Below are 27969 nucleotides of genomic sequence, written 5' to 3'. Positions count from 1 at the left end.
CCCACCCCCCCGCACCACACGCGCTTGTCGCTTGCTCTCGTTGTATGCCCCGCCTTTGATTGATTGCTGATCCACCATCCTTTCTTCATCCTCTCTCGTCACCACTGCATCCATCGTCTCCATCCATCCAATCCTCCTGCTCCCCCCCCGTGCTCCCACCGTGCCACCGCCTGCCCACTCGGTCGTATTTCACCTCATTGGCCCAACTCGCCTCCCCAATCCATCCCAACCCAATCGCTGTGGATTTTTTTTAAAACCCCATCCTCTCACATCATCACGATCGCCGTCGTCAACAAACACAGCCCTACCGCCGTTCATCGCGCAACCCCCTTCTAACCCGCTTTTACGCACATCGCTCGAGGTTCAGCCCCGCGCGCGTGCACCTTTTACTCGTTCCATCCTGTTCTCCTCCAGAATGTCCACCGACGCGTCCCCGCAGCACCCTGGGCACATGTCGTCTGCGTACGGGCAGCCGCCCATGGGCCAGGGCCCTCCTCCCCAGCTCAGCAACCTCAACGACTCGGGCAACCGCTCGTACCAGGACTCTGAGCCTTCGGGCTCTGGCGCCCAGTCGGCTCCTTCGGCGCCAGAGTCGCCTGCCGTGCCCCCACCAACCAAGGGCAAGAACGGTGCAACTGGCCCCGCAGAGGGCAAGCCCAAGCCTCACGTCTGCCCCATCTGCCAGCGCGGCTTCACCACTGGCGGCCACCTCCAGCGTCACCAGAGGATACACACCGGTATCAAGGCCTTCAAGTGCCCCTACCCGGGCTGCGAGACCCGCACCAGCCGACAGGACAACCTCCAGCAGCACTACCGTACCCACCTTTCGCCGACGCTTCGTCGCGGATCGGGTACCGCTGCCAGGCAGGCCGTCGCCGCTGCCATGATGGCTGCCGGCCTCAAGTCGACCAACTCGCGCCAGCCCCGCAAGTCCAAGGGCTCGCAGGTCGGCACGCCTGGCTCGTCGTCGGGCACTAGCGTCGCCCACGGCCAGTCGCCTTACCAGACCCCGACCCAGGCTGCTGCTCCTTACGGAGGCTACATGTACGACCCCAGCCAGCACGGCTACGCCTCGTACCCTCCTCTGCCTCCCCCCGGTGTCGGCGGCATGGCCCAGCCCCAGTCGGCCCAGTCGAGCCGCGTTCCCTCGCCCGTCAACGGCCACTCGAACACCAACTCGATGCCCTCTGCCCACCACCAGCAGTTTTACTCGCAGCAGTTCTCCCCGGCCTACGCTGGCGGCTACCCGGGATCCAACTACGGCCAGCCGTACCGCTACGGCCCCCAGACCTCGATGCCCTCGCCTTACGGCGGCGGCCCTCCTTCGTCGCACCACTCGATGTACTCGCCCGGCATGGCTCCCGGCCACGACCAGCAGCACATGTACAGCCCCCTCCAGAACAACTATGCCCAGCACTCGCGTGACTCGCAGTACTCGGTCATCACCCAGGGTGGGTACGCTAGCCAGGCTCCTATGAGCAACGGCTTCCCCGCGAGGACGCAATCGTCCACGCCTCTTTCTCAAGCGGCTCATGATGAGCTCGACCCCCGGTACCGTGGTACTGCTCCTCGTGCGCAATCGCCCCGTGGACGTCGCCTGACGCCTCCCCAACAGGCTGAAATGATCGCTCCCAGTGTCGTTGAGCATGCCCCCATGTCGACGAGTACTGGTCAGAACGCGGCGCCCCGCGCCTCGTATGGGAACGTGTCGCAGCAGCAGCAGTATGCGTACCCGGCCAGCAATGGCGGTGGTTACGCGTACAACGCTGGCGGCATGACCCAGTCGGGGCGTGATGGCGCGCCGGCCCTCGGCGCCCACCGCACAACCGTCTCGAGCCTCACAGAGGACACTGACTCCAAGGGTAGGGTCTAACACCTCGACCACGGTGGACGGGCTGACCCCAGGTGCAGCTTTCATCAAGCACGAATAGATGTGTTTCTTTTTCCTTTTTTTTTTTTTTTTTTTTCTCTCTCTTCTTTTCTTTCTTTCCTTTTTCCCCCCCTTCTGGTCTCCTCTTTTTTTTTCTTTTCTCTCCCTCCTCTCTCTCCTCCCAATAAACCAACAACTGCATGTACTGCCGGCTGTCCCCGGCATCAACCCCCCACCCCACCCCCACCACATCCCCTGTTCGCAAACCCACTGCGCCTCCCCTTCCCAACATCCTCTCCCTTCGGCATCTCCCTCACCCCCACCCACCCACCCACCACCTGGCACAACCCACAGGCCACGGACATTTCGCGATACCAGAGAGAGACATAGATACCGCCACATGGAGATTGGTAATCATGCATTCGTACCATGTCACACAGAACACACACAGCTAAGCGCGGGGCAAAAGCGCAAAAGGCGACGTCCAAGCGAGGTGTCAGTTGGGGCTGGATGGAAGCGAGAGCGGCAGAACATTTGGTGTGTTGGTGGAGCCGCGCGGGTGAAACAAGGTCGCAAACTGTCACTTGTGATGCGTGCGTTGGGGTGCGGTAGCCCAGTGAAGGAGGACGTCAACGTTGCGTCATTGCCGTCAGCAGCGTACCACCAGTCCCAGTGCCAATTCTCATGTCATGTCATGTCATTGCGGCATGCGGCATGCGGCATGCCTTGGTCCCAGGGCAGCGCGTGTGTGCTGATATCGGCGACCTGTCGACCTGGCGACATGCCAAAAAGTCGGTCCGCACCAGGGATGTGGATTACCTGCAACCTGCCAATCGCCCTGGCCGTTTCGCCGTTTGGCCGTCTGGCACGCACAAATTCGGAGCGTCGGTGCGTGCGTGCGTTGGTGGCGCGGCAAACTGATAAGAAGACTAACGGGCACGATACATCCGCGCGCGCAGAGCAACAGCGCGGCGAGCGGTATCGTGTCCTAGAGAGGGGGAGGCCGGGGAGGCGGGAGGGGTTGAAGGTGACCCTGTTTGTTGGCCATGGTGGCCATGGTGGACGCGCGCCCACGGCCCCCTCGTCTTCTCTCTGCCCGACTCTTCGGGTGTTGTGGCATTCCATCCCGTCCCATCGGACGCAAAGGGGAGAAACCTCTCTTGTCGGTCGGGACGCGACGACAAGAGCAGGGTCTGCGCCACAAGTGTGCCTCGTCTTGGGGGTCACAGAGAGGGTTTCACAGGCATACAGCCATTCATTTCCATCCTGGGCGGCGGCGGCGGCGGCGCGGGGCGGGCAAAACGTAGGTGGACGGGCCGTGTCAGGGGGGGTTAAGTTCATGTCATGTCGGTGGCAGGTTGGGTGGTGGCATTCTCGCAAGGCGTGGCCGGCGGGCCGCTCGGCCGCTCGGCTTCGTGCTCGTCGCCGCCGTCGTCGTCATGCACAGGACATGGGGTTGCTCTGCTTCCTAAAACTCTACCTGCAGTGATCCCAAATGTTGTCTACGCCGTACGTTGACGACGGCGGCGGCGACGACGCCGCCGTTTGCGCGATCCGGTGCCGCGTGCCGTAGGTGAGGCCCCGGCGGATCGGGTGCTGCAACGGGTGGGTGTCCTCTTGCCGCCTCCTACCATGTCGTGCTTCCAAGCAGAGATCCCCCTTGGCGTGGTGCGTCGCTGTGTCATGTTGACATGTTGGGTGAATGACCGTTTGGGCTTATGAAAGCCACTGTCGCCACTTTGGTGGTGGGATGTGGCACCACCACACTGGCCTGCTGTATGCCAACGACAGCGAGCTGGCCGAGCTGGTGCACTGCGCGGTACTGTTTGCGCCATTCTCAGCGCTTACATGCGGTCGCACGCGTTCATAGCCCGCCAAGTACATGCTGCACGCGTGCATGCTGCCTGGTCTAAGGACCCCCGGGTGATGTATACTGCCTCGTCACCAGAGGCCACAGAGTGCTCACGAGGTCAACCCAGACACTAGCCGCAACCTTCAACGTTCTTCCCAGACGCACTACGACTGGCCCAGCTACGCCAACAGCCACAGTACCCCGCTGCGCTAGCCGAAGTGCAGTCAGCCTGCCTCTAGCCTGTGGCCTGTCGCCATCTTGGCGCGCGCGTGGCAACGGCCCACAATGCCCAAATACATGCCTGTCTCCAGCGCCTAGATGACTAGATGAACTTGCCCTCGCCGCCCGCCGCGGCCCACGCCCGCTCCCCGGCCGCCTTCTCGCCCTTGCTCAGCATGGCAGCAGTCATACGCCAGCGCGGCACGGTCCGCAGCCCCGCAAGGAGGGTACGCGTCCACTCTTTGTTTTTGTCGTCGTTGTTGTCGTCGTCGTCGTCGTCGGCTACCGCACCACCCACCGCCGTGAGCAGCAACCCCAGCCCGTCGGGCTCGAGCACGGGCGCGACGATCCGCGCCACAGTGCCGGGCGCGTAGTGCCGCAGGTACCCGCGGCGGTGTTCTGCCGGGCAGCTCGTGAGTGCGCGCAGGAGGTTGAGGCCCGCACCGGGCGCGGTCGACGCCGGGTCTGCTGGCGGGGGTGGCGGTGGGAGAGTCGATGTGGATGGAGTAGGAGTAGGTGTAGGAGCAGGAGGAGGAGCAGGGACCTGCGCGATAGGAGCGAGTGGTGGTGTCGGTGAGGGCTCACGACGAGGTGCCGTGGTCGTCGTTGTCACTGGACGAGGCTCGGCGGGAGGAACGACATCGCCTGCGGCTGCAGGAGGCGACTCGCGGGCTCCAGCGCCAGCATACGCTGGCCGAGCGTCGCGCGACTTGCGCAAAGCGGCGAAACCACCCTTGGCCTGCAATGTCGGCGCCGGGGCTGCAACCAACGACGCTGCGCCCGCGCCCGCCTCGGCGACCTTGCGCCTGTCCTCCTCGGCGGCCTGCCTCTCCTTCTCCTTCACCTCCTCCTCCTCCTTCTGCTTCATCTTGGCCGCGGCCCGCTCCTTGGCAGCGGCCGTGGCGACCTCCATCTCCACCTCGGCGAGCTCGCCCGCCGCCATGGCATTGTTCGGATCGCGGGCCAGCACGGCCTGCAGGTCGCTTGTTGCGTCGAGCGGGCGGCCGAGGGCGCGGCTCGCGACGGCGCGGCGATACAGCGCCTTGAGACTGGCCGGGTCGCGCGCGAGTGCGGCGGAAGCGTCGGCTTCAGCGTCCGCCCACCTGTGGCTGTCAGCTGAGAACGAAGAGGAACATCAAGCAGCTGTGACTGGGAGTAGCCAGCGACGCACCGCTCGAGCTTGATCCACGCCTGTGCGCGGTTCGCCCACGGCACAGCGTCCTCGGGGTCCGCGTCGCCTGCGCGCGCGTAGGCTGCTGCCGCGTCTGCCCATTTGCCCTTGCGGAAGAAGGCGTTGCCCTAGAGCAGGTTGTCAGTGCCGGCAATGGAGGTTGGACGGAGGTCAAGAGAGGTACGAGGCAAATGTATGGTGACGAGCACGCACGCCCGCACCCAACATCGCACTCGTACACTCGCGGCCATAGCCCTCTCAATCCACTCACCTCGTCGCGTGCGCGTACCGAGGCCGCCTTGTCAGCCATGGCCCTTTTTGGTTGATGGTGAAATAGAGATTGTTGACGATGCGACATTGCAAGTCACCGTCGTCGGACGGTCATTCCAGAAATGTCAATGCGGGGCACCATATTCTTCTGTTGGCTTTTTGAATCCTCAATGTCCTCATCAATGGGCAATGACGACGACGCGTCGCGCCGCCGTTCGAGGTCAACAAAGAGAACAAAGCTAAAACCCATGCGCCGGTCCAGGCCCATGTGCGGGGGTGCACCCCTTTGTGACTGGTGAATGAATGCATGCAGTAGTGGCGCTTCTGATATGTTGTTGTCCGCCTGCTATAGCCTTTGCCTCCTTCGAGGGCTGGGCTCATCCGACTGCGCCTGGACTTGCTCTAGGTCAAGGCCGCGCGCGCGCGTCGTCTCCTCACTGATCACTTCCCTGCCCATGACAATCCTCTCACCTCATCGTCATCTCCCCATGACTCTACACACCCGGCGTCTACAACCTTACTCCTCTGGCGGGGGAGGGGGAGGCGTGTGGGCCAGTGCAGACGCGTACGCCTCGCCGTGCCCGACATACACGCCCCACTGTTTGCCGTCAATCTCGGCAGTGAGCGTTCCGTGCAGGCCGGACGCATAGTCTGCGACGGTGAGGTCGAGGCCGTGGCCCCAGACGCGCTCTGCAAACTCGAGACGGACGAGGGCGAGGCCGACGTTGGACGCCATCGGGTGCAGCGCCAGGATACGGCCTGCCGAGCGCGATTTCTTGCTCGCCGCGGTCGGGGGAGGCGTGTACGTGATGTCTACCGCGGCCGGGGCGGGGCCCATGGCGGGGTACGAGGCCGGGACGGCGGCGAGGGGCGAGGCAGAGCCATCTAGGGGGAACAGGCGAATGGGCAGGATACGCTTGCGAGTGGCTCCAGTGTGGTATGTGCGCACAGTAAGCTCTTGGCCGAGGTAGCATCCCTTGCGGAAGTCGACTGTTTGCGAGGTCAGCATGGGTGTCGTGGATAACAGCAAAGGGGGATGAGGCACTGTGGCGACGACCGAGTTCTGCCGCAACAGTGCGTCATTGCTCTCAACCATATGCTGTTTTCACTCACCGCCGCCTTGGACGTCCATGCAGCTCTCGAGCGGCAAGGCCGTGCCCGGGACGATCTCTGCAGAACCCTCTGGGACACCGAGGAACATGCGGTAGAGGTCGTAGTCGTCTGGCGTGACGAGGTCATGGTGTGCCAGTAGAGACGCTGTGCGGGGGTCCAATCAGCCACTGGGTAAAACGCTGTGCTGACTCACGCTTCTGGCCCTTTGGCACAAACAGCTTGCGGCCCATCCCATACTGGCCCCAGCCAGCACGCAGGTCCCAGCACCCCACCTCGCCGTCTGCGAGGTTGAGCGACGCGCGCTCGCCGTCCTCCCACGTCCACAGGCGCTCCGCGGCGCCGCCACTGCCAAACCGCCATGTCGCCGTCGGGGCAGGTGAGTCACCGACATCCTGGCTTCCCCATGCGCCCCAGACGTCCCACGCGTCGCTGACGTCGCGGATACGGACCTTGGAGCGCAGACGGAACGGCGGGAGGAGCTTGTCCAGTGGTGAGGGCTGGTCTGGGCCGCTGTCGTGCGCAATGAGGTACTTCGTCGGCTCGGTCGGGATGGAAAAGACAGTGTGCAGCACGCGGCCCTAGTTCGTTGTCAGTTGGGGGTGGGGTGGGGGTCTCCTCGTCCAAGAGCAAGAGCGTTTAAAACATACACTTGCGTTCAGAAAACCGCTGTAGCCGCCGCCGAGGGACTCTACGTCCTTGCACATCTGGCCCTTGAGGAACTTTTGTGCGTCTGGGCCAGACACTTCGAGGACGGAACGAGTCGGCAATGGCGCGGCCCGAGGGGTAGCTCGTGGTGGTGCCGCAGACGTGGTTGCAGAGGCGTCTCTTGTGGGTGCAGTTGCTGAGAGTGCGCGTGCCCATCGTGGAGCAGCAGCAGCAGCAGCTGCCGCCTGTGACTTTACGAGCATTTGTGCGATGCGAGTGTGTTGGTCAAAAGTGTGTGGGTGTTGTTCACACATTCCCCTCGAGTTGTTGCCGCCCGCTGTCGTAATTTCCAGCAGCCAGCGAGCGGCGGCGGCGGCTGTTTGTCTCCCTCCGCTCGCTCTCGTTCCGTGGATTGTCTCAACCACACACCCATTGTCCCCTCGTTGCATTCTCCCACTGCACACACACGCTCGTCGCTCCACACATCGTCGGCGTCAACCCACCCCCACCGTCCCGGTCCACCGCGCGTGCATTGCATAGACAGAGGCACCCCCCCGGCCGTCGCGCGCCTGGCACGCACGCTCAAGTTAAAACTTGGGCCAGAATCCGGCGCCCGCCTTCCCCCCGTGAACGCCTTGGCGCCTCCGCGCGCAGTCGGGCCGGCCGCGTGCAACACCTGTCCCCTCGGTCGTCTTGTCGAGCACTCGCGTCCACCCATCTCATCATCCTCTTCCTCGTCCTCGTCCTCTGGAAACACCAGCACGCACACACATCCCTTCCCCCCTTCCTCTCTACACTCACCCCACACCCACACGCCTGCCCGTCGTCGCCGCCGCCGCCGCCGCCCCCCCATCGCCCACGGCGCAGTCTCTGCACCACATGGCAGTGCATGGCCCAACACCCGTCCCCCGTCTGTCGGGAGACATCGCGCACGGTGACGCCGACTGGCTACCACCGCCTGCCATCGCCGCTCGTGCGTCCTCATCCTCATCCTCTCCCCACTCCTCACCACCACTCCCACTCACCATCTCTCCAGGCGGGGCCTCCCCACAGCGCGTGAACCCTTATCACTTTATCCACCACCCAGACAGCGACGAGGTGTTGCCGCCGCTGCCGCCGCACCTCGCGCGTCTTGCCTCGGGAGAAGCAGCCACCGACGACGAGGGCTCGTCGGACACCTCGGACAGTGAAATCGATAGCGGCAGCGACGACGACGACGACGACTTTGGCAATTTCCCGACACCCGTCGCAGCAATGCGCTCGCGTTTGGGGTCACCGTCGACAGTCCAAGCTGAAGGGTCCGCCACCGCCGCCAAACAGGGATCAGCAGAAGCTGCCGTTGCCGATGCTGCTGCTGCTGCTGCTGCTGCTGCTACAACCCCGCCGGCACCGCAACGGATCATGCAAAAGGTCTCGAACGTGTTCCGCCGCGGCGACTCGGCAAAGGACAAGGCGTCGCTCATGCTCGGTACCACACCGGAACGACAACGCTCGCCAATGATGCAGGGTCCTCCACCAAGCCCTCCTCTGTCGGACGCAAGTGACAACGAAGATGCGGCTTCTAGCATCGCTGTCACGGAAGAGACGGCCACAGATGACGCTGCGCATCGCCCCCGCGATGTTCAGACCCCAGAACCACGACCAAGTATGAGCTCACAACTGCTCATGCCTGTAACAGAGGCGGGGGAAAGCACGCATACCCTTGGCTTGGAAGAGCAGCCACCTTCGTTCGCCATGAGCCTCACTAGCGAACCCGAACGTGCTCGGGCATCGTCCCCCGCCGGCGAGGGGCGTGCCTCCAGCCGCGACCGCGATTTTGAACGCCCACCACAGCCACCATTCCTCGGTATCAGTGCTCCTCGACGTGTTTCGTCCAGCTCGACCTCGTCCCGCGCAGGATCTCTCTCCATGGTCCGCTCAGGCAGGCTAGCACCACAACGTGACTACCCGGGCTCGCCTGATACCCAGCGCACACTCGAGATCCAAGACGACCCTCGGGGGCGGCTCAGCACTGATGGAGCTAGCTTTGACATGTCCCGCTTTCCCATGCCCCTCCCCCCTCCCCTCGACATGTCGTTCCAGAATAACAATTCGGCCAATTCATCCCCGGCTTCCACGGGCAGTGTGGCACCTCGTTTGACTCGGCGCAACACCAACCCAACGTCGCCCATCCAGTCTCTGCCTACGGGTGGCAGCCGGCTCACGCACTCGGTCTCCATCTCAGCCAACACACCAACCTCGGCAGGCTATGACAACTTCAACCTCCCCGCCGACATTCTGGCGCAGACGGAGATCCTGCGGCGTGAACGCCTGGAGCGCCGCCAGAAGAAGATGAGCTTGATGGTCAGCACGTCCCCCTCCCAGGCGGAGCCTTCGGTGCCAGAGACCACCGTTCAGCGCAAGGTTACTGTCCGACGCAAGGAGACGGACGAGACCAAGGTTCTCGTCGGCAACCTTGTGGGCGAGGGCCACCGCAACTATGTGCTCATGTACAACATGCTCACGGGTATCCGTGTGGCAGTCTCGCGTTGCCAGGCCAAGATCAAGCGTCCCATCACCGACGAAGACTACCTTGCCCGCCACAAGTACTCGTTTGACATGCTCGGTAACGAGTTGACGCCGTCGGCGCGCTACGACTTCAAGTTTAAAGACTATGCGCCATGGGTCTTCCGCGAGCTCCGTGACGAGCACTTCCACCTCGACCCGGCAGACTACCTTCTCTCTCTCACGGCAAAGTACATTCTGTCCGAGCTGGGCTCGCCGGGCAAATCAGGCTCGTTCTTCTACTACTCGCGCGACTACCGGTTCATCATCAAGACGATCTCGCATTCCGAGCACGCCTTCCTCCGATCCATCCTCAAGGACTACCACGAGCACGTGCGCTCCAACCCGCACACGCTTCTGTCGCGCTTCTATGGTCTGCACCGTGTCAAGATTCCTCGTGGCCGCAAGATCCACTTTGTGATCATGAACAACCTCTTCCCTCCCCACCGCGACATTCACGAGACCTACGACCTCAAGGGCTCGGCATTTGGCCGCGAGTATCCCGAGGACAAGGCTGCCAACAACCCGCGTGCAGTCCTCAAGGACAAGAACTGGGTCAACCGCGGCCGCACCCTCGAGCTCGGTCCCGAGAAGCGCGCGCTCCTCACCGAGCAGCTTCGCCGCGACATGGAGTTCCTGAAGCGCGTCCACGTCATGGACTATTCTCTCTTGATCGGTATCCACAACATGGAGCGCGGAAACCGTGACAACCTGCGTGCCAACACCCTTGCCGTCTTCCACCCCAACACTGAGCCTGTGCGCCGCAAGCCGTCGGCCGTCAAGTCGCACGGCGAGGCGCACAACGTCCGCAAGGCCGTGGTCCGCGCCGACCCAAAGCGTCTCGACACTGTCGCCCAGCTGCCCCAGGATGGCTCGGACGACCGCCGCCACTTCCTCTTCTACCAGGACGAGGGCGGTCTGCGTGCCACCGACGAGCAAAACAACCCGCTCGACGCCATCTACTACCTGGGTGTGATTGACATTTGCACACCGTACAACACATCCAAGCGCATCGAGCACGCATGGAAGAGCATGACGGAAAACGCCGTCACCATTTCGTGTGTCGACCCCGTCACCTATGGCCACCGCTTTATCGATTTCTTGATGAGCGTCATGCGCGGTGGCGACCCGAACATTCGTCCTCCTGGACTCGAGACGCCGGCCAAGCTCACCGACCCGCACGCCCAGCCTGCGGTCGGCTGCGAACTGGACAAGAACCCCGTCCAGGGCCGCCCCTCGTTCCAGCAGTCGGTGTGCTGCAGCACCCGCCCGCTGTCCACCCCGCCGCTCATTGTCGAAATGACCGAAGTCAGCACCGAGCCCGTCACCACGACCACGACCCCTGTCCAGGGCAGGCAGCAGCAGCACTCCCTCCAGCCGGCCTTTGACGAGAAGAGCCAGTATCAGCAGCACCCGCAGCAGCAGCAGCGCATGGCCACCGACCCCGTCATTGAAGAGCCCGAGGACGGCGACGACGTCCCGACTGCCATGACCGAGGAGCAGGCGGCGGACGCGCACGACCTGGGCTGCGACGAGTGTGTAGACCACGAGCGCCCCGCCACCGTCGGCCACCTCAAGGCAGAGTAGGAAGGAGGAAGCCGTAACGAGACCAAGATCCATAGATGACGATAGAGGAGAACACAATGCTCCCATGTTTTTTTTTGAGGCCAGTACGAAGTACCAAACCTTTCCCCTTCCCCCTTTCCAACACACCCTCCTATCTCTCCTCACCACCACCTCAAAACCCCTTTTCGCAGATCTATTATTGTAATACCTTCTCTTCTCTCCTCCCCGCCCGGGTTCTTTGTGTACAGCATGCAAGCATTATTCTCTTTTCGTTTTCCCCAGAGTCGTCCCCACGTCGTCGCCACCGTCGTTGCCACGTCGTCCGTCTTCGTACAGGTATTTACATTTGTCTACAGCGCCACGCCCCACACCTATCCCCTATGAAGAAGAACAAGAAGAAGAAGAAAATAGCAAGGACAAGGGAGTAGGTGACACCGCTCGCGCCCGGCGCGCGGCGTGCGCGTCATACAGGACCAGGACCAGGCGTTTTTTTACTCCCAGTCCGAGTCCGAGTCCTCCTCGGTCGCGGCGGCCGTGCTGACCTGGCCCGAGACGACGTCGTAGCTCTCCTCCGAGTCGCGCGGCGACGCGGCGGCGCTGCTGAGCTTGGGTGCCGGGGCCGGGGCCGGGGTCGTGGCGGCGGCGGCGGCAACGACCGGTGCGGGGGCACTCTCCTTTGCTGCCTCCTTGGTCTCCTTGGCCTCTTGGGGCGCCGCGTCGGCGTCGGCGACCTTGGGGCCCGTGGTGAGGGTGGGCGTGGTGGACGCGCCAGAGGGGGCGGCCGAGGCCTCGGCAGCTGCCTCGGCGGGGGCATCGTCCTCGTCGTCCCATGAAAAGTCGTCGACCTGGTCCTGGTCCTGCGTCACTGGAGTTGTCTGTTAGCTTGACGGTATCGTAGCCCAGCAGCTATTCCTACTCACCCTGCAGGAGAAGCTTGCGCTTGGCGTCGGCGGCCTCGATCATGTCCTTGTGGAAGAGGTAGCGCTGCCAGAACTGCTCGTCCGAGAGGTGCTCGGGCACGACCTCCATGCGGATCGCACCGACGTTGGCCTCCTCGGCCTCGCGGCCGACAGTCTTGGCCGTGGGCCACTTGGTCTCGACCCAAGCTGCAAACTCGTCGCGGCGCTCCTTGGTCTCGGCCTCGGATGCCGGGTCGACGAGGAGGAGCTCCTTGTCCTCGCGCAGACGGCGGAGCAGGGCCTCCTTGCGGGATCCGGCGATGGCAGCCGACGACAGAGATGCGCGAGGGGTAACGCCGCCAGTGGCGTCGGCAGAGGTCGAGGTCGAGCTCGCGGCCGCTGCCGGCGCCGACGTCGAGAACGAATACCACTCGCCAGCGTCCCAGCCCGACGTGGGCACAAAGGTCGCGTCGCCGGGGGGGATGACACGGACATTCTCCTCGACCCACTTTTCGGCGTCCTTGACCAAGTTACCGCCCACACGCTCGGCCTGCTTGAGGAAACCCTCGCCCTTCTTGAGGTAATCCTCGGCGAGCTTTTCAGCCTGATGCAGCGACAGGGTGAGGTTTTCCCGCGCAGACGAGAGACGAAGGTTCTCTGCCAGCTGCTCGCGCAGCTGTGTAGGGTTGGAGAGAGCAGGGTTGGCCTTGGCGGCAGCGAGGGTGCTGGCCAGAGTCGACTGGAGGGTGCTCTGGAGCTGGTTTGTCGAGCTTGACAGACGGCTGAGGATGGCCTGCGCACCGGTCGCAGACGACGACGGGTCCGCCGCAGACTCGCCCTCGCCCTCGCCCTCACGGGCCTTGCCCTTGCCCTTGTCCTTGGTAGTTGTTTCGGCCTCCTTTTGCGCATTGTCCTCCTCGGCGCGGATACGGGCCTTCTCCTTGTCGGCTTCCTGTTCCTTCTCCCACTCCTCGGGCTCCTTGCGAACCACCTCCACCTTGGTCTCTTGCAGATGCTTGAGATCAGACTGCACCTGGGCCACAGTCTTGTCGAGATCCTCCTTGAACGATGTGAGGGTCGACGCAGACTGTCCCATGAGTATTTGCACTGTGCTGCGGGGGTCGCGCGCCAAATCGGGCCTCGGTGCCGCCACCCAGATCCCCCTCTCATCGCATCTCTGTGAGATTACTTACCTTTGCCTTGAATCCACCCCAGAAGCTGCCCAGGCCGCGCATCACCTGTCCGACCTCCTCCTCAAAGTTTCCCGAGTACAGGCCGTGTTGCGAAGCACGCTCGGCGATGGTGGGGCTCGTAGATGCGTCGGCTGCCGTGGACGCGGTGGCTGGCGCAGCCGCGGTGTCAGACGGTGTCGGCGGGGTGGCCTTTGCGTCGGTGGTGGTCGGTGGTGCTGGGGTGGCCTCGCGCGTGGGGGCCGGGGTCTTGTCGGACATTGTAAGCGCTGCGGCTTGCTCCATGGTGCGTGTGTAGCCAGTGCTTGAGAGATGGAGCGAGAGATAAAAGTGGAATGTCAAGACTGAATCGCAGTGCCGTTGGTGCGTCGGGTGGGAATGGACGTCACCGAATGCAACGGGGGGCGGGGGGGTGAGGGGGGCAGATTTGGTCCCGCCTGGCAGCCCCCCAGCCAGACGCCATGTGGTCACCACGTGGGATTTGCGTGGATCCAACTTATTACGTAACCATTTATATCCCCTGCCGCGACGCGTTCCAGACCCGCCGTCATTGCTGCTACCTGCCGTTGTGCGGTGTGGGTGCCTCATTTGGCCTGGTGGTGGTCGGTTGGGTGCTCTGGTCGTCTTCTTCTTCTTGTCTCTTTCTCCATCTCTCCCACAACCACAATACAAAATACCTGCACACTGCACCCCTCCACACCTGTGTCCCGGAAAACCTACACCCTTGTGCATCTACTCCTGCAGTCACCTCGTATCCACAGTCCCCTGCCCCGCCGCCGCCGCCCCCTCCTTTCCACTCCCCTTCGCGTAGCGTAGCCACAGGTTGAGACGCACCCGTGTCGCCGCCCACCATGGCGTACGTGCAAGACTCCCTGCCAGAGTCGCTCTCGCAGCGGTACGTCGACTATGAGCTGGAGCCCACCCAGATGTCACAACCGGTGTACTCGCAGGCCTCCCAGTTCCCCAACAGCCAGGTCGAGCCTCGTCGCAAGTACTGTAAGTAGCATAGCATCGACACTTATTGCTTGTAGCAAAGGGCGTCGGCGCAGCGTTTTTGCCACTAGTTTTGCTGTTCTGTTTTAGCTGACGCGACTGCAAGGGGCCATTCTCATCCCCACCAACCCCCAGCACGCCATCCTCAAGATCCCATGGACCAAGCACAGGCTCCAGATCGGACGCGGGGACCATGCAGGCGTGGGCAACGACGCCGTTCTTCAAGAGAAGCGCGTCTCGAACCGTCACTGTCGCATCTACTTGGGGCTGCACGGCGGCGGCACAGGAGGCGGCAAGGGAGCCACGAGCCACGCGCAGGCTGCTCTCGTGCAGGCGCTCAAGGACGGTGAGGCCGAGCCCGAAGTCTGGATCGAGGACATGAAGAGCAGTAACGGTACCTTTGTGAGTAGGACACACACAAGTGTGCGCGGTATGCTCGTCTAACAAACGCTCCATCCAGGTGAACGGGGTCAAGGTGCAGCCCCGCCGTATCCTCCAACACGGTGATGAGATCTCCCTAGGCCATGTCGGTACGGCAGACAACCACGAGGTGCGCTACATCTTCCGCTCTGTTGGCTGCAAGGGCGCCAAGGTGAATGCTGCGAACAACCCTGGTCAGGTGTACGAGCGCTACCAGATGCTTGAAACGTGAGTACACTGTGTGCGAGAACCGCTGCTGATGGCCAAGTCTGGGCAGGGGAACGTTCGCCGAGGTGAAGAAGGCTGTAGACATTGAGACGGGCGACCTCCGTGCGATCAAGGTGAGTGCGACAGTTGATGCGGCAGGCGCTGACAGCAGCAAATCGTCACACATCGCTTTGGCAACAACGACTCGACGCTCAACCTGTTCCAACGCGAGATTGACATTTGCATGCAGTTACAACACGTAGGTTCCTTTTCTCTTGTTCGCCCAACAGCATTCTAACCGAAATTCAGGAGAACATTTGTCGTCTGCTCGACTCGTACACGGATCCCCAGCAGATTTGCCTCGTGCTCGAGTTCATCGACGGCGGCGATCTGCTCGACTATATCATCAAATGGGAAGGCTCGGGCCTCCCAGAAACGGAAGCCGCCGACTTCACGTTCCAGATCTGCCGTGCCATGGCCTACTGCGTGAGTTAGATACAGCGTCGCAAAAAGCTGACCCCCCTCAAGCACGACAACGGTGTCACCCACCGCGATCTCAAGCCGGAGAACATTCTCCTCACCAAAGAGACGGCTACCCAAGGCCGTATCATCAAGATTGCAGACTTTGGTCTAGCCAAGATGCAGCACACGGACAAGACCATGCTCGTGTCCATGGTTGGCACACCTCAGTATCTTGCGCCCGAAGTTGTCATGCAGACCAAGGCCCGACCTGGATACGAAAGCGTTGTCGACTCGTGGTCTATCGGTATCATTGTCTACAGCATGCTCACCAAGGCGTTGCCATTCGACGAATCGGAAGAGCTCACCATGGAGCAGCGTATTCGTCAACGCTACGAAATGGACTTTGACCGTGAGCCGTTGCACACGCTCGAGATCTCGGACCAGGCGATCGACTTTATCGCTCGTCTTCTGGAACGCGACCCGTCCAAACGCATGACGATGCGTGAAGCTCTTGAACACGTGTGGCTCGCTGGACCATCTTCTCTTCCCAACGAGTCTGCCTCGCAAGTGCTGGGTGGCGACTCTACGTGGAACATCCAGTCGTTTGACAGCTACGATGATGACCTTGACGACGATGGCGACGACGCCCTGGACGAGCGCACGACCGGCTACTATTCGCGCCCCATGACCGAGTCTGTCACCAACCTCGAGAGCATGGGTTCTGGCGGCGATGGCGTTAGCCAGCCCATGGAGCAGCTGCGCCTCAGCACTGCGACAGCCCCTGCCTATAACGACCTGAAAATTACCAACGGCGGCGATGACGAGGACGAGCAGATGGACGGGTTGGCCGTCGCCGACAGGAACGTGCGCGAGATGACCGTGGCCATGGAAGCCGAAGCCAACGGCAACGGCCTGTACACCGCTACCACGGCCAGGCCGCCCCCCGTCACCGCCAGGACGAAGGGCGCCTCGTTGTTGAGTGTCAAGCGCAAGATGGACTTTTTCAGCTCGGGAAGCCTCTCGCCGCCGCCACCAACTCCCCCTACCGAGCTCGACGCTACCCCCAAGGTTGTTGCCGGCAGCAGCACTCGCCGCCTCACGCGTGCGACGACCGCCAAGGCCGCTGTGGCGACCCCCCAGACGCGTGGCTCCAAAGCCGCCGAAGGACCAACCCCGCCACGCGCAAAGGCAGCCAAGGTATCGGTTACGCAGAATGAGAACTGGCCACCACCCCGGAAGAGTAAGCGCCTGAACTAGGGAGAGACAGAAGTGTGCATGTGGAGAATGGGAGTCGTTTTTGTCACAGTAGTAGGACGGTTGCAATATGATACACCTAGGCATGGTCCTAGGGCATGGTTACATGGTCAAATTGTCTGGCAGCTGGGCTGTGGCATCGTTGGGGCGAGAAGGGGCGAGAGGTTGCCGACCTCGCAAGCTATGACTGGCCAAGCGACATGTCCATGCTTATCGGGACGACTTGGGTCTTGTCACTGGCTGCAATCCCGTCGGACCACGCATGCATTCCGCACCGTGTCCTGGCCGTCCTGGCCGTCCTGGGCAGCGCTCGTTGCAGGTGCCCCACAAAGCCGAACCCATGTGGGAGCGGATATTCCGTCTCGGTCGTCCATTACCAGGCGCGCCAAAACCCGGGCATAACGGCGACCTAGGTTTGTTGCCTCGATATCCCAATCCAACTCCCCCTCTCGGTCGTCTCGTTAATCAAAAGTTTAAAGACACAACACAACACACACCCACATCGACGAACGCGAACGCCCCACTTGCGCACGTTGGTGCGCATCTCAGCCTAGCTCTGCAATGAGCGAGCTCTTTGACTTTTCCCGTCTGGGGCCCGACGAGCTTGCCGCCCTCGCGTCTGCGATGGGCATTGGTCTCCCCAGCGCAAACGGTGTCGCACCTGGTGCCGGGCGCGATGCGAACGGTGCCGGACCGTCGTTTATGCCTGGCCCCTCGTCGTCGTCGTCGTCCCCCGACCCTCCCATCGCCACTGGCTCGGCGTCAACCGCACAGACAGCCGGCCCAGCGTCGACGGCGGCGGCGGCGACGGCAGCAGCAGCAGCAGCTGCGTCGTCCCGCCCGGATCTTGTCCGTCTCGCCGATGTCATCACCCACGCTTCTCTCGTCCTCTCACACCCGACATCAGACGGGGACAAGAAGAAGAAGTATACCCGCTCAAGACGTGGATGCCTTACCTGTCGTGGCCGCAAGGTCAAGTGCGACGAGGTCCGCCCCACATGCCTGCGATGCGCGGGTATGGGCCGAGAGGTGAGTGAGAAGAGCGAGGAGGTCATGAGCGTGGGCGACTTGGTTCCTCTGCTGACAACTCCTTCCCCAGTGTACTTGGGACAAGGAAGATCGCAATAAGCGCAAGCAGCCGGACGATGGCGACGGCGATAACCCACCTCTGTCTCTCCCGCCGACCGTGTCCGCAGCTCTTGCTGAGATTGCGGCGCTGGCGCCTGCGTTGCAAGCCGCACAAGCTGGCGGCGGGCTCCCACTTCCGCAGCCTGCGCTGCAAGCGCTTGCTCAGTTGATGCCCAGTTTCAACCAGGCAGACAGCGCAGCCAGCAGCTCGAGCCAGAGCCAGAGCCAAACACCAACGCAGTCGAGTAAATCCACCGCACCGACAACGACGACAACGGCGACGTCGTCCTCTGCTCCGTCAGCCGATTCACGCAACGTTCACTCTCCCCCTCTCCCCGTACCCTCGCACCTCTACCCGTGGGCCCTCGACCTTCCTGCCAGTGTCCCGGCTGGCCAGCAGCAGCAGCAGCAGCAGCAGCAGCAGCATGAGAGGGCCGTCAAGCGGGTACGCGCCGATACGGGCAGTTCCTCTGGGGTCAGTGCCAATGCCAGTGCCTCGAGCAGTGGCCCCGTGCCCAACCCCACCTCCAAGCCATCCAATATCCCCGTCGCCTACGGCACAGCGGCATGGGACGAGTTTATGCGCGCAAGTCCGTTTGGCGGCTGGACACCGAATGCGACGGCCGTGGATTCGCCCATGTCGATGGAGAGGAAGAAGTCGGAGTCGCCGCCCGACTCGGACATCATTGAGCTCACTCGAGACACGGTGACCGACATTGATGTCGTTAGGGAAGCTCCCAACGTACGTCTGGCGCTTCGTGGCCAGATTGCCCGTCGACGCCAGCCGCAGCCTGGTCCCGGTTCTAGTCCTCTGGGCGACATTGGATCAGTCGAGATCATTGCTCCACTGGCACGCTCGCTGGACCCCTACGCCCACGCCTTCCCCTCAGACTCGGCACGCGGTCTGTTCAGACACTATGTCGACAGCACGAGTGGTATCGTCACCGCCATGGGCAGAGGCAAGCCCGGCCAGAACCCTTTCCTTCAGGTTTCCCTGCCGCTTGTCCTGGCCGAGACGGCTTCACCTGCGCTTACGGCGTTGCGGTTTGCGCTCCTCACCACGTCGGCAGCACATATCCTCCACCTTCGCGGCGGTAACGACCCCGAGGCGCAGGCCCTGTGCGATAAGCTGAAACGCCTGGCTATTGGGTACACTGTCCTGTCCGAGAACGCCGACGCCGACAATGTGCTCGTGGTGCTCGCGGCATGCGTCATTATCCTCACGCGCGACGTCCTCAACGCAGACCGTACGTGGCGGCACAACCTCGACTATGCCCTCGCGGCCGTCCGGCGTCGTGGTGGGCCCGAGGCCCTCATGGCGCGCGACCCGAGTTTCATCAAACGTTTCGTGCTCGAACAGCTGGCTACCCACGAAGTGTTTAGCTGCTTCACGACGGGCAACGAGCCGACCTTGCTCACGTTGGGCGCCAAGTGGTGGTTCGAGGTGGAGCGCAGTTCGCGGTCGGCGTGGGAGTGGGAGAGTGTTGAGAACCAGTTTGGTATCTCGCGCGCCATGCTCGAGATTGTCGCGAGGGTGAGTTCCCAAGTCTCCGTCCAGAACTGACATTTCAGGTATGCTCGTTGTGTGCGCGCCGCAACCGTCTCGGGCCCGACGCCAACCTCGACGACGAAGACCTCGCGCCCGTCGCCAGTTTCCTGCGCGACGAGGCCGAGACGCTCATCACCGAACTCGAGGCATTCGGCGTCGCCCTCCGCTCCTTGCCCTACCACCGGCGCGTGCAGTACGGCGACCACATTTACCGCATGACCATGAGCCTGCACCTGATCACCGACATTTTAGGCTTGCCAGCGTCCCACCCGCGCGTGAGGGCCATTGTCCCCGCCGCGCTGGAGCTGTGCTCAGAAATCAGCATGCAGCCCGTCATGCTCGTGTGGCCGCTTCTGTGGCTCGCGAGGGTGTGTAACATGATGGAGAGGGAGTGGCTGAGGGGACTGCTGTCGTCGTATGCCGACCAATGTGAGTTGCGTCACGTTTGGTGTGAGCTCACAAAACAGACTGCCGCGACCTCCAGATCGCACAGGAACTCATTTACGACGTGTGGGCAAAGCAAGACAAGGGAGAGCCGTTCCATGGGTGGCACGTGCTCATGGCGGAGACGGGACGGGATGTGCTGTTAATCTAGTGTGTACATTGTAGGGAGCATGGAAGGAAGTCACCAAAAAAGGGAAGCGTTGTTACTCTGCATCAGAGTGGAATAGTCTACATCATTCATCTACATGGTCTTTGTTGAATTGTCTATAGGGGGAACAAGGTCTAGTGCATCTTCTCTGCGATTTCCTTGTCGGCCACCTGTTTGAGGATGGCGAGCTGGTTGGCGACGTCGCGCAGCGTGTCGAGAACCTGGCGGTTACCGTCGAGCCAGCCGTGTTCCATATACTCGATGTCGTAGGCCTTGCAATAGTCCTTGACGAGCAACGACGCCTTGCGGAGGTTATGCCTGGGCAGGCGCGGGAAGAGGTGGTGGGTGACCTGGAGGTGGAGGCCGCCGTGGACAAACTCAATGTCTTCGCCACAGACCACGTCCATGGTCGTGCGGAGTTGGCGGGACGGGAACGATTCCAGTGGGCCGAGGTCGTCTGTCGAGCAGGCAAAGTGAGAAAGCACAATCTGGACGTGGACGGGCGACGCGCACACGTGCGACACGACAAGGTAGCCAAAGACCATGCCCCATGTGGGGAGGGAACGGAGCATGGAGCCATAGTAGAGCCAAAAGAATGCGAGTCCCGACAGCTCGTACTTCCAGAAAAAGTCGTGCTTTACCTTTTTGCCGAACAAGTGCATGTAGCTCAGGACGTAGAGGTTGAAGCGGGCGAGCGAGAGGACGATATAGTACAGCCTGTGCTGGATGGGGATCATGTACTGGCTAAACTTGTCCAGCCACATGATACGCTTGTAGTATGTCGACCAGAGGTTGCGGAAGAACTGGACCGAGATGGCAAAGAAGGGGATATGCTGGATATCCGGGTCGTGCTCTGGGTGGTTGGTCACCAGGTGGTGAATGTCGTGGTTGTCGCACCACCAGCCAGCGGACAGGCCGCCAATCCAGTCGGCGACCGTCATGGCCAGCATACGGTCCCACCACCAGTTACCAGTCACGCCACAGTGGCATGCGTCGTGGACGACGACTGAGACAGTGTCAGTTGGCAAGTCATTTGCAACAGTCTTTTCCTTTCAACTCACAGGTAAGCTGCTGCCACATGAAGCCCAGAAGCGCAGCCGACGCCATCTGTCCGGCCCAACCCGTCGTGCCAAAGAAGAGCGCCAGGGAGCCACCTCCAAGCAAGAGGTAGCGGACAATGTCCTTGCCGTAGCCGGAAAGCGGGCCAGGGGGCACAAACAGTCCAGCGTCGACGACCTGTTTCTTGAGGTCGTGGTATGCCTTGGACCTGGTACGCTCCACGCGCCTGTCCAGTCCTGCTGGGACAATGACAGGCTCGAGCTGCTCGGCAGTGAGGGTAACCACGTCATCGAGTGCGCTCTCGCTCTCGGGCACCAGGCCCTCGGCTGCAACCACACGTCCCTCGCGCGCCCAGTGGCCCTTGATCCCGTCCGAATGCCTCACAAGGCCCAGCGCAATGGGCGGGGTGAGCGGTTTCCAGCCGACCTCGTCGTCAAAGTCGCTCGCGACGCCGACAGCGTATTTGCGCATGTACTCTAGCGTCGCGTCGGAATGGTACGCGGCCATTTCATCTTCAGCGTCCCGGCCGACAAAGTGGAGCAGCGCAAGTGCTCCTCCCGGGTGGCGGGCCGACCATGCCGTGACGTTGAGGACGAGGGGGCCCTTGAGGACGAGCGCCTGGCCGGAAGCGATACGGGTCGCGATTTCCGCGCGAGTGAGTGGTGGGAGCTGGCGGGGTGCACGCTTGGCTGCAGCCGAGGCTGCCTGGGCAGCGGCAGCGTCCTCACCGGCGTTGAGGGTGAGGATTTTGGCCGACAGTGGCTCTGCCGGGGTGGTCCTTGTCGCGATCATGATGGTGCGATGGTTGGAAACGAACGACAAAGAGAGACCCACAAAGTACGACAACGACTGTCTCCCCGGCCCCCGGCGCGCCCGGATTACCATCGCACGTTGCACGACGCGTGGAGGTGCGCGGGCCAGGCACTGAAAACCGGGGGGGTCATTAGAAACATAAACATCCGCTAATCAACAGTGTAATGTGACTAATAAAAAAGATTATAATATTAGGCCGATCACCACGTGGCACCTAAATGTGGCATTAAGGCATTCTGGTGGCACCCAACGACATTGCGTGCGTTAGTGGAACCTGTTACCTGCCCCAGTTTTGCTTCTGAAGACGTTGCATTTGGTGCAGATTACATTGTCCTATTATGCTAAAATGGTATTGCAGGTTGGGAGAGGGGGACAGCCGTCCAGGCGCTAGACACGCGCGAGCAATGACGGACTGGTCCGGAAGCGAGCCCAGCAGGCAATGAGCCCGCCAACGATCTGGAGCGCCCCCATAGTGATGATCATGTACTTGAACGTAGTCCTTCCCGTAGCATCGTAGATTGCGCCGCCCATGGGTCCCGCGACGAGGTTTCCTGGCGAGTTGAAGAGGAGCAGCAGGCCGACGTTGGACGCCAGTTCCGCAGGGCCGAAGAGCGTCACGACGATTTGTGGCAGGATGCCCAGGTATCCCGGAGCCACGAGGCCATACATGACGCCAAAGACGCAGACGGACGCGTACGATTTGGCCGTAAGCCAAAGCGACAGCTGGATGACGCCGGAGAGCACAAGCACGCAAATGTACGTGTTGAGCGCACCGACTTTATCGGCGGCCAAGCCCACAAGCCCACGGCCAACAATGACGCTAAAGGACAAGATGGTAAGTGGGGCAGTCATGCCCATGGTGCTTGCGTCGGGGAAGTGCAGGGCCACCCATTGGGTCAAAAACGTAAAGGGAACACCGTATCCGAGAATTCCGACGACCAAGGACATTGCAATGGACCAGAATTCGCTGTGCTTGAAGGCCGCCACGTTGATCAGTGAACCGCGGCCGTGGCTGGCTTCCGGGGAAGTGGGGCGGGTCCGGATGAGAGCGATGGAGACGAGCATGCCTGCGAGGTTGACGAATGACATGATGCTGCGGGGGGGCAAGTGTCAACGATAAACTCGTTTTGACGCCACCAAGCCGTACCCTCCCAAAACTCACAGCAAGGTCTTGCTCGCGCCAACCGCTGTCAAGAGCTTCCTCACGACTAAAGTGCTCACACCACCACCCAATCCAGCACCGCCCATGGCAATGCCGCTCGCCAGTCCGCGTTTCTTGTAAAACCACTGACTTGGGAGACTCATAAACAAGGGGAAAGCAATGCCCTGGCCAATACCGGTAATGACACCTTGGCACAGGATGGTGCTCCACAGAGCCTTGCTGAACGAGCAGCAGAACAGGCCCAGCCAGCTGACGATGGCGCCAATGATCATGACGCGCTTGAAACCGAAACGGTCGCCCATGCGGCCAGAGATGAAGGACGTGGCACCGAGGAACTGAGCGTCAGAGCCGAGTCCTGGTTGTAACGACTTACAAATCCTTGGCAGGTTCCTGCTAGGCTGAGAACCGACGTGTCGGCGGTGGGGAAGGTGTACTCGGCATAGTACTGTGGTCGTCAGTTGGCGGCACATGGACCTGCTATGCGACCCCGTCTGGGGCCCAACGTTGGTCGACCCACCTGCTGGAACACGCCATAGTTCATACCCCACCCGTTTGTCAAGGCGCACAGTGTCGTGCAGCAGGCAACCACCACCCAGCCGTACCCGCCGTCCGGATACACATGTGCTTCAATGTTAATATCCACCTCATCGACCTCAGCCTGCCCGGCTTCCGCCTTGGCCGGTGTCGACGCAGTCACGTCGAGGACGAGGGTACCCTTCTCGCCGTCGTGGGAGGGACCTGAATGCGTCTTCTGCACCATGACCCGCTCGTGAATGGCCGGGGAGCCCGTATCCTTCGGCCCCGCATTGAGGATATCGTCTTCTATGAACACGGCGGTAAACTTTTCGTCTGTAGGACTGCCAGCAATCGCCTCGGGGCGGCCATTGCCGTTGGTGTTGCTGCTGCCACGTCTTCCTGATGTCGTGGTGCACCGCGTCAGGGGTACTAGAGTGGGTCGGACGGCTGTACTGCCACTCCTGCTCCGTTCTCGAGCCAGTGAGCGGGCAGAATGTTGGGTGGCGATGCGGACGAGGGGACCGCCACCGCCTGCTGAGGCGGGGTCGAAGAATGAGATGATGTCGGGAGGGGGGATGGGCGGGGCGGTGGGAGCCGGGGTGGGAGTGGAAGTCGGTGCATCTTGGGTGCTGGCGGGGCCGCTGTGATAGAGGGTGGTGGTGGTAGACATTGGCGTGGTGGTGCGGGCTAGGCTTAGTCGGATATGTGTCTCCGTATCCGATGGCTCATCATCGTCTGTACTAGACACCGTATGTGCGGGAAGGGGAGCAGTGGGGGCTGTGGTGGCCACATGTTCAGTACTAGGCGTGGTAGAATGGCTCATGGTGGGCGTCTTGTGGCTAGCAGCAGTCAAAAAGGTAGGACCAGATGGGGGGGTGCGCGGGGGATGGCGCTGTTACCGTCTTCGCCTCGTTATGCGGTATAAGTGCGTTAGGTATGTGCTGTGATGAATGCCATCGCGTGTGTGGAACAGGCCAAATCGGTGTAATGTGCGTGAGGGACAGGTAATTGCCGTGCGACAATGGCAATGATCCCAGATGTGATTTGTCTTGATTGACTCGCCTATTCGTGTTTGGAGACGGTTCTGGCGGGTCTGGCCCACAGCCTCCCAATCAGCGCCACGTACCCTCGTGATCATCTCGCAGATGACCGGCGCAGTACACGTCCTGGAACGAACAAAACCAAGGTGGACGAGCAGAGGAACAGTAGAAATGGCCGCGATGTCGGATGTAGGTGAGTTTCTCGTCTGCTCTTTCACATCAGCCACTGCGCTCGCCCCCGCCTTCAAACGCCTCAGCACTATGATATGTCATACCAGGCCACCTGAGATGAGTATATGTCATGCGCGGCATACCGAGAGTTGCCGGTCCCGCGCCTCGCAGGTGACAGCAGAATGGCGTGGGATCCAAGGACTTGTGGACGAGTGAGAGGTCGTGAACTGCCATGCTGGTCAAATGTCAGTCGGTCGTGTCCGATACTCCGGTCCGTCTGGCCGGCCCGTCAAGTGGAGGCCGTAGATGGTGCTTGGACGCTGCTGTACATCATTCATGTCGACAAGGATGACTTGTAAGAGTGTCATGACGACGTGAGAGGCAAGAGGCATAACACAGCAAAGTGTTTGCTTGGCTGCTCGCTTGTGGCAGTGCAGGGCGACCGGCGTCTCGGTGAGGTTGTGCGGCGTGTCGATGGTGGCGAGCAAAAGTGACCGAGAGGACACGGAGATGCGCGACGCCGTGCGGTGTTCATCAAGCAGCTTACGTAAAAAATTACCCGTAATTACAGCGGGATGTGAAATGGCTATTTGAAACCCTTTTCCAAATAAAGGAAATACCTGATTAGGTTAAAGGATGTAACACTCATTTGAACCACTGTTTCTAATGCACATTATCCTGTGTCTCACAAAATCACGTGACCTATGACGCGCTGATCGCACGCTGCTGCAACGAGTTGCCCATGCGGGTCCACCAGCGCGAGTCCAACCATCCTCTCGCATCAATCAATGCAAGTAGCGCGACGTCTCTCTGCTCGCATCTTCGTCTCACCTCCCACAACAACAACAGCAACAGCAACAACTCTTCGACGCACAATGGCCTCCTTCTCCACTGTCAAGACCGCCGATGGCAAGGGCAACAACCCTTACCCGCCGGCCGCGCCTTTCGACGACCGCATGCTCAAGGTCTCGGACATTCACACCATTCGGTATGTGTAGACGCTTGCCACACTTCCCAGCATTTGCTGGGAAACGAGACTGTTCAAAATAGCTGTGGTTGCGCTGGGATGTGTTGTTTGCAGGCGTACTGATAACGATAGCGTCTGGCAGACCGGTAACCCCAACGGCAAGCCTGGTAGGTAGCGTCCTCCTGTCCCACAACACATGACCTATACCTATACTGACTCCCAGTGATCTTCCTGTAAGCTGCCTTTATGCCTATAGGCACACGAATACAACCTTGCTGACTCGTGGATAGCCACGGTGGCCCCGGCGGCGGCACTTCGTCCTCGGACACTGTCTACTTTGACCCGGCAGTGTACCGCGTCGTCCTGATGGACCAGCGCGGTGCAGGCCGCAGCGAGCCGTGAGTCCACTTTCAGTCCACTTTCACACAGCTGACGGTGTAGCACCGCTGAACTGCGCGAGAACACGACGTGGGACCTCGGTATGTAGCTCCCTGCACTCGCACTGGCGTGTGTATAGCTGAGCTGACTTGAATTCCCAGTCAAGGACATCGAGACCATCCGTAAAGAGCTTGGTATTGACAAGTGGCTCGTGTTTGGCGGCTCATGGTAAGCTGTTCGGAGGTCGCCACCAGCTCAGCTAACTTGCAGGGGATCGACTCTGTCGCTCGCGTACGCCCAGACGCACCCCGAGCACGTTGTCGCTCTTATCCTGCGTGGTATCTTTCTCCTGCGCCGTTCAGAGCTTGAGTGGTTCTACCAGGACGGTGCCAGCCGTGAGTATGGAGTGTAGTTCAGTTGGCTGCTGGTAGAAGAGTGAGCTGACGGCATTAAGACGTCTGGCCCGACGCGTTCGAGAAGTACCGCGACGCCATTGAGCCCGACCAGCGCCATGACCTCATCTCGGCGTACTACCGCCTCCTGACAGACAAGGATGACACCATCTCGCTGCGCGCTGCCAAGGCATGGGCCACTTGGGAGGAGAGCACAAGCAAGCTCTACCAGGACCCGGCCATGGTAGCCCTTGCGGACAATGATGTCAAGTGGGCCCGGTGAGTAGAATGGGGATGGCTTGAAGGACAGCGGCGGCGTGCAAAGTTGCAGGTGCATCTCGGCGCCGCCCTTGTCTGGCGTTGCCTCGGTGGATCTGTGCCGCTCACCGTCGCCGCCCTTGTTGAAGTCGCTCCCTGTCCTCCGCCCCGCCCCTCCGCAGTCTCGAGATCATTGCTGACGTGCAGCGCCTTTGCCTCCATCGAGTGCCATTACTTGTGAGCTACCACTCGCATGGCAACGCAATGTCATGTAGCTGACCTCTGCAGTGTCAACGGAGGCTTCTTCCCCGAAGGCCACCTCGTGTCCGAGGCGCAGCTCGCCAAGATGTAAGTGACGCAAACGGGGGTGGACTCTGTCGCGCGCAGCCTGCATCCGCGCGCAGCTGAGACGCCCCAAAAGACGAAACGCACTGCAGTGCACGCTAACACTGTGGCCGTAGCCGCCACATCCCCACTGTTGTTGTGCAGGGCCGTTACGACTGCGTTTGCCCCGTGAGTACTGGCCTCGGATTGCGGGTTTCATGGAATGCGGTGAATGGTGGTGTGGTTTGCGACTACGCGACCGAACGTCTAGAGCGCCTGCGAGCGAGCGAGCAGTGTGTGGAGGTCACACTCCACCCCTCATTGCTCGAGGCTGTGGAGAGGGCTGCTGCGACCGGACCGGTGGCCGGTGGTACCGGGTGTGGCGTCTGGGTGCGATCCGGCTGGCGGGTTGAAACGCGCCGCTTTTGCCGCGCCACAAACGCACTGGCGCACAGTGTCCTTTTCTGCGGTCCTGCATGTCCTGAAATCGAGGAAAAGGACCAAATGGACGGACGGACAAGACGAACTGTGGTCCTGTGGTCTGTGGACGGGGCCGTCAGTCCTTGGGGGGTTATCGCTGGCCACACGTCCGTGGCCGGCCCGCGGCTGGGGACGAGTTGTGGACAGAGCGGCGACGAATCAATTTGCTGACAACTGTGTCCAGGCAAAGTCGGCATGGGACCTGTCCAAGGCCTGGGGTGCGGGTCTGCGCCTCACCATTGTGGACGATGCGGGCCACAGTGCGCAGGAAAAGGGTATCAACCGCCTGCTTGTGGCCGCGGCCGACGAGTTCAAGGCTCTGCAGTTCTGAAAGAGTGCGAGCGAGCAAGCGTGCGTGGCAGCGTTCCGGGAAACTAGACCGTGGGTAGTATCCGGTAGACAAGGAATTTAGGTTTTGCAGGTTACGCAAGAGACAGGGGGGTGGGAGACTGAGATGGCTGCGCG

At 61.4% G+C, this 27969-nt stretch overlaps 10 protein-coding genes across 10 annotated transcripts; 5 read left to right on the top strand and 5 right to left on the bottom strand.

Moving 5' to 3' along the window:
- Positions 1 to 415: 415 nt before the first annotated feature.
- On the top strand, positions 416 to 1873 carry NRG1 (transcriptional repressor; the record flags this gene model as incomplete). The annotated part of the gene is made up of 1 exon (XM_028624166.1): positions 416 to 1873. One exon carries the CDS (start codon positions 416 to 418, stop codon positions 1871 to 1873), a length of 1458 nt encoding a protein of 485 aa, XP_028475238.1.
- Positions 1874 to 4044: 2171 nt separating this feature from the next.
- EHS24_008863 (uncharacterized protein) lies at positions 4045 to 5422 on the bottom strand (the record flags this gene model as incomplete). Its single annotated transcript, XM_028624165.1, has 3 exons — positions 4045 to 5044; positions 5113 to 5240; positions 5384 to 5422. The coding sequence occupies 3 exons, from the start codon at positions 5420 to 5422 to the stop codon at positions 4045 to 4047; spliced, it is 1167 nt and encodes a 388-aa protein (XP_028475237.1).
- A 477-nt stretch (positions 5423 to 5899) lies between these two features.
- Positions 5900 to 7403, bottom strand: CAF17 (ccr4 associated factor; the record flags this gene model as incomplete). The annotated part of the gene is made up of 4 exons (XM_028624164.1): positions 5900 to 6372; positions 6496 to 6639; positions 6689 to 7073; positions 7143 to 7403. 4 exons carry the CDS (start codon positions 7401 to 7403, stop codon positions 5900 to 5902), a joined length of 1263 nt encoding a protein of 420 aa, XP_028475236.1.
- Positions 7404 to 8019: 616 nt separating this feature from the next.
- On the top strand, positions 8020 to 11271 carry MSS4 (Phosphatidylinositol-4-phosphate 5-kinase; the record flags this gene model as incomplete). The annotated part of the gene is made up of 1 exon (XM_028624163.1): positions 8020 to 11271. The coding sequence occupies one exon, from the start codon at positions 8020 to 8022 to the stop codon at positions 11269 to 11271; it is 3252 nt and encodes a 1083-aa protein (XP_028475235.1).
- Positions 11272 to 11741: 470 nt separating this feature from the next.
- EHS24_008860 (uncharacterized protein) lies at positions 11742 to 13624 on the bottom strand (the record flags this gene model as incomplete). The annotated part of the gene is made up of 3 exons (XM_028624162.1): positions 11742 to 12115; positions 12171 to 13236; positions 13343 to 13624. The coding sequence occupies 3 exons, from the start codon at positions 13622 to 13624 to the stop codon at positions 11742 to 11744; spliced, it is 1722 nt and encodes a 573-aa protein (XP_028475234.1).
- A 566-nt stretch (positions 13625 to 14190) lies between these two features.
- EHS24_008859 (uncharacterized protein) lies at positions 14191 to 16678 on the top strand (the record flags this gene model as incomplete). The annotated part of the gene is made up of 7 exons (XM_028624161.1): positions 14191 to 14335; positions 14439 to 14734; positions 14793 to 14980; positions 15021 to 15093; positions 15132 to 15218; positions 15269 to 15445; positions 15488 to 16678. 7 exons carry the CDS (start codon positions 14191 to 14193, stop codon positions 16676 to 16678), a joined length of 2157 nt encoding a protein of 718 aa, XP_028475233.1.
- Positions 16679 to 17236: 558 nt separating this feature from the next.
- On the top strand, positions 17237 to 19947 carry EHS24_008858 (uncharacterized protein; the record flags this gene model as incomplete). The annotated part of the gene is made up of 4 exons (XM_028624160.1): positions 17237 to 17704; positions 17775 to 19337; positions 19376 to 19781; positions 19820 to 19947. 4 exons carry the CDS (start codon positions 17237 to 17239, stop codon positions 19945 to 19947), a joined length of 2565 nt encoding a protein of 854 aa, XP_028475232.1.
- A 131-nt stretch (positions 19948 to 20078) lies between these two features.
- EHS24_008857 (uncharacterized protein) lies at positions 20079 to 21795 on the bottom strand (the record flags this gene model as incomplete). Its single annotated transcript, XM_028624159.1, has 2 exons — positions 20079 to 20950; positions 21006 to 21795. The coding sequence occupies 2 exons, from the start codon at positions 21793 to 21795 to the stop codon at positions 20079 to 20081; spliced, it is 1662 nt and encodes a 553-aa protein (XP_028475231.1).
- Positions 21796 to 22203: 408 nt separating this feature from the next.
- On the bottom strand, positions 22204 to 24164 carry EHS24_008856 (uncharacterized protein; the record flags this gene model as incomplete). Its single annotated transcript, XM_028624158.1, has 4 exons — positions 22204 to 22909; positions 22979 to 23313; positions 23352 to 23423; positions 23496 to 24164. The coding sequence occupies 4 exons, from the start codon at positions 24162 to 24164 to the stop codon at positions 22204 to 22206; spliced, it is 1782 nt and encodes a 593-aa protein (XP_028475230.1).
- Positions 24165 to 25580: 1416 nt separating this feature from the next.
- On the top strand, positions 25581 to 27835 carry EHS24_008855 (uncharacterized protein; the record flags this gene model as incomplete). The annotated part of the gene is made up of 12 exons (XM_028624157.1): positions 25581 to 25693; positions 25787 to 25839; positions 25896 to 25905; positions 25963 to 26070; positions 26114 to 26151; positions 26212 to 26278; positions 26321 to 26445; positions 26505 to 26721; positions 26908 to 26937; positions 26989 to 27048; positions 27162 to 27414; positions 27689 to 27835. 12 exons carry the CDS (start codon positions 25581 to 25583, stop codon positions 27833 to 27835), a joined length of 1221 nt encoding a protein of 406 aa, XP_028475229.1.
- Between the last annotated feature and the right edge of the window lie 134 nt (positions 27836 to 27969).

The sequence above is a fragment of the Apiotrichum porosum genome, assembly GCF_003942205.1.
Source record: "Apiotrichum porosum strain DSM 27194 chromosome Unknown scaffold_8, whole genome shotgun sequence".
In the NCBI taxonomy this organism is placed as follows: Eukaryota; Fungi; Basidiomycota; class Tremellomycetes; order Trichosporonales; family Trichosporonaceae; genus Apiotrichum; species Apiotrichum porosum.
The sequence above is the reverse complement of the archived record's forward strand: the minus strand, read 5'-3'. Positions and strand labels throughout refer to the sequence as shown.